Here is an 8423-nt window from a genome sequence, read left to right as displayed (position 1 = left end):
TCTCCCCTCACTACAAATAATAAATATGCATGCAGAGCGGCATTCCGAGGCTTGCAGCCTGTAGAGGAGTAAGCTCTATCCAGCCTACTGAAAGGCTCATAAGCTAACCATCTGTATTAAGGTGAGTGTTTATGCCTGCATAGCTTTTCTTATAAAGTCTGGTAGATACTGTATATGGCAAAATGCTAGAGCTAAATTATCGAAAAGCTCTCTTTCAGGATATACCCTGAGTGATCGCTGGATAGAAAAGGTTGTTTTACAGCTCTGTGTATCTCATTTTCTGGTGTCTGCTTATAGTATGCTATACTAGTGATTCGGAGAACAGCCATTGCCTTGGGGTCTAGAATGCTTGACCTGCAAACAACAGGTCAAGGTTCAATTCCCAAAAAAGGCACTAGTGGTGACAGGAATTACATCCAACCTGAAATTGCTCGCTGCAACTAAACATATTTCCAATCGTTGAGGTTCTCCCTGGACTCAGACATGTCCAACCTGATCACAGAACCATTCTTTGTGTAAAAATGCTTTTAAGAACACACAGAGCCTCTGCTTGCAGTAAACTAAACAGACATCATACTCTTCTTTATTCTCAATACTTCAACTTTTCTCAATTGTACCGCATACTCGTCATTTAGTTTTTTATATGGTTGGAAACATCAAAATTTGACTCACTCTGACTGCGATAGTTTATTTGCTAAACAGGCGTGAAATTTGCAGGTAATAAATAATATTATCTACGCTGCGCGATATATGTGACTCAGCCGATATTTGTATTAGGAAAGTGTTTGATTTTTGCCCTCCATTGAGGAGAGCTGCTTATAACCAAGTTAACCAACAGTTTGTAACAGCTGTTGCAGGAAGAAACAGTCCTGGCCTATTGGCCATACACAACCATATTACCTAAAACTCCTGTATTTTTATTCTGTTACAAACACTTACTCCTTGACTTCTTGATTTTGCGTTATTAGAAGAACCATTATCTTCCTTCTTCTACTTGACTTGAATGAAATTACATGCTATCCAGATAATACATCTGAAAGGATTATCCAGATAGAACTGGTTATAGAGTATTGACAAGTTCTACAGGTGTTGACAATTACACAGCTCAACTTGATAACATGAAATTATGCTCCTTATTTATTTTCTCCTTTTGCATGACGCAAAACTAATTTCCTAATAGAGATAATTGAAAGAATAACATGACCTCTATCAGGCTTGTTTATATTGCAGGGAATGGAAACCATGCAAACATTTAGCTGTACAACAGCAACACTATTCCTCGCTGCTACTACATAGCGTTTGTTTTATTTTTTAGATGCCTGCCCTAGATCCAACGACTATACAGGTCAAGGACTACCTGCATGTGAAAGGAGTCAGATTGATCGAACCTGGTATGCCTCAATGGAAAATTAAACCGATGCAAGAGAAAAATATGAAACTAATTGCAGAATATTTGGTGGGTAACATAGATACATACGTTTTTATATCCCAGATTATGATTCTGAGTTGATAAGAACACCAATGTGAGTGGCTAAGGAAGAATCTCATAGGTACAGAACCACTTTTCTGTTTCAGTATAATCCAGTGTGGCCGTAAATTGCTTGAGAAGCAAACAGGATTTCAGTGAAAGTTGTTTCACTTGTTGCTTCAAGCTGAGCAGTACATTATCTCCGATCTGCGTTAGTTGGTGTTATCATTCTAGCGTGATCGGAACAGAAAAGCATATCTACATGAAGAGTACTTTTGGCAGTTAGCCAAGTTTTAGTTAACTTTTATTCCGGATTATTGAGTGACTTTATTTTTCTACTCATTACACATGACCAGCTCTGATGCATATATGTATGCACTTTGTAGTTGCAGCTCCTGACAATATGTCATCAAACGACAATGCTGTCAAATGGCAATAGCTGTATGTGTATTTCTGGTATTTTACAAAGGTTGTAACAACTTTTAGAAGTTTTTAGAACGTTTTTATAAGTTTTAACAACTTGTAAAAACAGGTCTCAATTAGCACACTGTTGTGAAATGTGAAATACAAACGACGTCTAATTTAAGTTGTTGTTCTCAGGAAAAAGAGGAAGAAAAACAAAAAGAGGAAGCAAGGTGGGCTGCCATACCTGAGTGGAAACAGCAACTGTTAAAGGAAAAAGAGAAAAAACTCAAAGAAGCTGAGGTTGGTGTAATTACAGACATTTTACATACCAAAGTGGTCACTGAAGCAGGTTTCATAACTTCTCTAGTTTCTGGTCGATGCAATCGTTAACCACACCCAAAGTTTGTCCGCATTCACGGCAATTATGGAGTTTTAGCAATTAGTCAAGTTAGACCAACATACTAAGATGTGAGCTGGTCAGCAAGTTAATACGCTTTTTGCACTGACCTGACTTGCTCAACAGTTTTGGTATTTCCGTAAATTTTTTACTATTTACACAATGACTTTGTGGATGTATTTTCCAGTGAGTTAACTATTCCTATTAGTAAATAAATATGATGTTTGCATATTCATATCGGGTGATAGAAAATATGTTCGATTTTGTAGAGACTTTCGACTCGTTAACGAATTTGTAACTATACCCAATCAGCGCTTTCTTTTTGTCTACTCCTTCCTATTAATATCTGTGGTTTACCGAGTTTTATCATTGAAACTTTACACTGTTTATAGAGTTTTGAATATTGATATTGTGCTTCGAACAAATGTCAAGAATCATTAGGATCAACTGTATTTGAAAGACCTGATATGTTGATCTAATGGGAGTTTGGTAAAACTTGAATTAACAGCAACATACGCTAAAGATATAGGCTTTATTGCGTTCTAATGGCAAACTCAATATTCTCTACAAACAATTCGTAGACGTTAGCTCAGATAAACCCTACAACCGATGCATTTACATTTTATAATCAAATTAACACTTGCTTCATTGTGCTGTAGCAGGCTGCCCGCGCTGCTCTGTTATTTGAGCATCTGCAGTGCAGGCCCAAGCAGGATGCGCTCCAACGTATCTTCAGTTTGATATGCATTGCATATTTGCCAGTGTAAAAGTCTGCCGTCGAAATGAAATTATTCAAGGGAGACAATTTCAATTCAAAAAAACTGCAAAATTTTTATATGCTTTCCGTAAGGAAATTAAAAATTGTAAGTGTTTTTAGCATATGTGCTCGCTGTACATGCCTTGGAATAAAAATCAAAAGCACAAGCTTTGCCTTACTGCAGAAATTTTAAGTTATTTGCCCAAATTATCTTTTGTAACCAGTGCTATGATAATAAACTACATGTATTTAGATGTATCTGTCAACAGATAGCTGAATACAGTGCTACATAAAATACTAACAATAGCAATAAAACACTGCTATGTGGAACTTCTAGTATTTTTATAGCAGTCCATAATCATTTTTATAGAAAAACAGTTTTACATGCGGTGCTACAAAACATAAAAAAGTGATATTGCAATATGTTGTCATAAAAGTGAAAACAAAACTTTATACAAGTAAGACTTGAAACTACTAAGCTCGGGTGTATATCTTATCTCTTTTGATCAAAAGATTTAAAGAATTAGCAATGCAATCGTTGAGTGCATATTTTGGTAAGTACAAAATAAAACCATCATGTCATGGATATCTGTTACTTGAGCATTCAATCATATCAGTGATATGTGAAGGTGTTAAAACTATTCAGTATTGTAAATCTAGCAGTGTTAGTAAAATAAATTAACATATCTGTTATCATATATCAAAAAGTATGGCAAAAAGGAAATAACATAATTGCTCTGTTTGCTATATGTTTCCTGTCATTAGCATAGACAAGAAAGGATGTTGTTTTGAATCAATGTCAAGTTGACATGCTTTGCTTTTTAATGTCGTGCTTTTGGTCTGAAACACTATTATTTGTAAAATCATACAGTTCTTGCAAAAAGTGTTTATGACTATTAGTTGGCCATGAGTGGGGAAGCATGTCCTTATACAGGCAAGCTTAGCTAGTTTTAACTAATTGCAATATTACGTATAAAAGCTTTTTGACAATACGCCAAAAGTTTCAACAACTCAATATTTTTAATGATGGATTTGCCAAATACTTCATTTAGCTTACGTTAGAATTGAAAAGCAGTATGAACTGTCTAATACGCCCTCGATGATGGATGTCATGGTTTGATACCTGGTTTAACTTGTCATCTGTTTACAGCCTCGTCCAGGATTGACTAAAGTAAATATTTATATAGCACTGCCTGTAGTCAGTCTTGCTATTACAGCCTACAATAATAAACCTTCATGATGGTAATATATGGTTTGGTCGAGGTGACCAGATCTCACCATTTACATTGTACTCACACCATCACACTTGGTTACACCATTTAACTTGTATTCACACCATTTACATTGTACTCACACCATTTTACATAACTGTTTTGTGATGTTTGAGGTCGATCAAATAATTTCAGTGTAAAACTCTTGTTAATAAAACTGTAACTTGAGCTCCTTGTGATGGCCTGCCTCTTTGCAGTTACCATGTAAGTTCTATCCAACTACCATAGTTGTTGTCCGCCCTTAACAGTATCGATTCTTACCAATGATGAGCACAAAGTATTTCTTACAGTCATCATCTGGAGAATCGAAAGGTCTCTATCTTCTTGTTCTCGGGTGGAACTAGAACTAAGGAGGTTTTGGATCTCTTAGTGCAATTGGGGTTCATATTAAAATATCGTACATCTCAAGATTGTATCAGAATTACAGCAGTTTTTGCAATGATTGTTGAATGCTAAGCAGGTGACAACCGAATGGGTCCGGTCTCTTGGTAGTACACCAGCGTGTCAATGTATTATTGAGAGCTGTAGCTCGGGATCTTTACGGATATTTTAATGTTTGTAGGCTACGGTAATCAAACATGTTTGCCATGGCTAAAATGTTTGATAGAATTTGTTTGGGAGCCGTCAATAGAGTAATTACCATGTTGGTCGCAACTCGCTGAATGTTGTAGGCTGTACAGAGGATAACTCTGAGTTTATGGACACGCTTAAAACTAAACAAAGCATTTTGTCATATGAACACTACTAGACTTGTAGATGTTAAACCTTCAGCACCGAACTTCAAATCAATATGCACATCTTTCATTTTTTCCATCCAGTTGACTTTTGAAATGCTTTGTTGAGATTTCTAAACACTGACCCAAAAAACGTTTGCTCGCGACTACAAGTTTTTATGCATGTTGATTACAGCAAATTTTTGCACTTGCCTTACAGAATAAATATTTAAACAAAAATTTGAATTCAATTTTTTAAACAATAAACACTTTTAGGCTAGCTTTTAATATCAATTTTTGTCAAGCTTGTCAAGTTTGGAAGTTGAAAAGTTAGTGAACTGTTTCCATGGTAACTGAGGAACAAATGCCTTAGAAACAAAAATTTCAAAACTAAGAAAGTCTTTTTATTGAGGGCAGCGGCTTTTGCCACCACTACAGTAAAACATGGTACCACCATTCTTCCATGCTAATAACATCTTACATGGAACATGCTAGCAAAGATCTGTTCCTAGTTGGCTGACTCGTGAAAAAGTTTGAAGTACGGATTGTGATGTGCAAATGCATTTTGTTATTGCACAGTTTCAGTATTGTTACAATCGAGTTGATATGTGCATTCCACATGTATAGGTTCTATATGTAAATTGAAGGAGGCACAAAAACAATTGGAAGAAGCAGAGAGGAAAGAGCGGGAAAAGTTTGAAAGTCTGCCACAATGGAAACAGCAGTTATTGATAAGAAAAAAAAGTTTATCGGACATCGATGTCAGCTCGGACAACAAATCAGAGGTAATCATAACATTTCTTAAACCTTACTGCTGCCCGTGTCAGCATGTTTGGTCTCTCTCTCTGCCACTAGTAGTAAGGTATCCTCTGGCATCCGTAGAAGGCAGCAAGCCTTTATTAACTTGGAGCTCGTTGTAATATTGATTGGAAAAGCTTATCAGATTTCACAGTCTTAACATTCACTTTATTTTTTATCCATTGCCAGTGCAGGCTATCTTTTGATAGCCTCACACTTCCGCTAAGAAATTCCATATTTTAAGCCAGCACCTAGCAGCAGTAGTTGGAAATCAAAACAATGACAGACCTGTTTGACAAGTGGCAGCATACCTTTATTGTAGCTTAAAGCTATGCTCTTGTCACATCCGTATGTGCATCGGTTGCGAGTCAGTACAGAGGTGAGAAGCTCTTCAGAGAATGTTATTTTATAATCTGCAGTCATCTTGATCAGCTTCGCTTTTTCCTTTTAACTCCTTATAGAGCTATTATTCTCTCGAGTATTTTTTATTTTGCTTAGAAGGTTTCACCAGTTAGTCTTTGCTTAACGCGTGACGACACAGGCTGGTGCTTGGGAAGAGGCATGATGATAGAGACTAATATATACACTGATGTTTTTCATGATGCTTCAAACACACTAGCAGGTTCTGCTAGCGTCCGACAGCGACTTTCTCGCCGTATGATCAGCATCAATGAATACAACCAATTTCTTGATTACTGCTGGTAGCAGCCAGGGATCAGCCCTAGAATTGAATGCAGACTAAATCTTTTTAATATGTATTGTGCAGGTAAAGGTCAGCACTTATGCGGCCTGATATTGCTGCTGGACTTTCACAGTCGATATCGGAAACAGGCTTTGTATCTTGATATCACCCGCGACGGTTTATTGACCAATGATGTTTTATGTTCAAATCTGTTTTAAATTCTGCTATTTTTAGTATACTATTTAAAAGAGATAGTTGATTATTACTGAAAAATGTTGGTATTTTTTGCACCTGAGCGCCATTTGGAGCGTCAACGTTTTCTTATGACTGAGCTCAGACATACCTAGCCAAAATCACTGAGCCATTGTTTGCGCAATTGATAAAACTTAAAACGGGTTTTGTGCTAACAGAAACAGTCATGTAAAGGCATTTTGAACAAACCAAATGATGGACCTAGCATTAGGTTTATTGAAAGCATGTGTCAAACGATGGTGCCCTTATTGACAGATAATATCAGGCTGGGCTGCCAACTCTTTCCTCCTACCAGCAGCAGTTTTGCTATGAGGTTTTTAGTCCGCTATACTAATAAAATTGCCATATGTTTCTTGAACGTATATCTGTAATGTTTCAGACATCATCCGCTGAGAATGGACAAGTGACAAACAACTCAGTAATTCATGAAGAGAATGCACATAACGGTAAGACAGTTCCAGCGGAGAAGGTGGAAGCGACCGAGTTCAAACAGGAAGTAGAGTCTAATGGTTTTACGGAAGATGATGCAGCTGGGAACTCTGATGGTCCGGGATCCTCTACTGCAGCCAATGAAGAATCTCCTCTAGCAACGGAGTGACTTGCCCTTTTTACTCAAAAGATTATATCTTCTTCTTTCACACTAAACAACCATTTGCTTTAAAGCCACTATTTTTGACAGACATCACTCGCTTATTTCAGGCATGCATGTACTTGATCGGAACTTCAATAAGAAATGGTGTACGATTTCATATACTGAGTGTACTAATATCGCATTTTTTGGCTGTAGTTATACATCTATGGAAATATATTTATCTGATTATTTAAGTCAGCAGACTTGACACATATTGTGTAAAATATTTGTAATTATTTTGAAAGAATAATCAAATGCACTATTATTTTTTTCCCAAAGTTTTTTGCTTGTTTTATCTTTATTATTACCAACATTGATCATTCTGCTTATTGGAAGTAGTCTCTACCCGTGTGACACGGCTACCTTGTTGACACAATGCTGACTTTCATTTTGGTTTGCGGCTTCAAATCGGAAGTAGGACTTCATAAGTAACATTTATAAAATTTTAGTAAGACGACCAAATGAAGTCCAAGTAGGAATTATAAATTAATAGTAATTATATAAATATATTATAGTGTGTTAGTAAGATTATGGTTGATACAAAGGAAGTTATTCCATGATTGATTTGGTTAGGCAATGTTAGTGTAATTAGATAGCTTTTAATAGAGCTACATACTTTGAAAAGATGAAGTATAACAAGAAAAAAAGGCTAGCCATGCAGCTGTGAAAGACAATCAGAGAGCAGTATATAGCCATCAGGCTTCATTTCAGGAGTTGTGTTCTTTGTTCATCATATAACGTAGGTGATTGTGAAATCCAAACAAACAAAAAATTTGTCGATGCTCCCATTTTGTTGATGTCAGAGATCATGTAGAACGATGATAAATACATAGCTAATTTAAAGTTTAAATTAATTAAACAAATGATGTTTGTTGACTATATTTATATTACTAGTTTATGTGTGTAGTGAATTGATGATGGTTTGCGACAATAGTTTGCGACTGGCTCTTTTATACGTTATAAATAATTCATCAAAACTTCTAAAATGTAGACAACTCGACTAAATTATAATTATAGTCTTGATCATGCAAGCGAGTAATGCACCAGTA

The 8423-nt window shown here is 36.1% G+C and overlaps 1 protein-coding gene across 1 annotated transcript; it reads left to right on the top strand.

The window, feature by feature from the left end:
* On the top strand, positions 1-7738 carry LOC137406455 (espin-like). The gene is made up of 5 exons (XM_068093042.1): positions 1-121; positions 1316-1456; positions 2069-2173; positions 5659-5796; positions 7123-7738. Exons 2-5 carry the CDS (start codon positions 1316-1318, stop codon positions 7339-7341), a joined length of 603 nt encoding a protein of 200 aa, XP_067949143.1. The 5' UTR covers positions 1-121; the 3' UTR covers positions 7342-7738.
* Positions 7739-8423: the final 685 nt, after the last annotated feature.

The sequence above is a fragment of the Watersipora subatra genome, chromosome 10 (assembly GCF_963576615.1).
Source record: "Watersipora subatra chromosome 10, tzWatSuba1.1, whole genome shotgun sequence".
In the NCBI taxonomy this organism is placed as follows: domain Eukaryota; kingdom Metazoa; phylum Bryozoa; class Gymnolaemata; order Cheilostomatida; family Watersiporidae; genus Watersipora; species Watersipora subatra.
The sequence above is the reverse complement of the archived record's forward strand: the minus strand, read 5'-3'. Positions and strand labels throughout refer to the sequence as shown.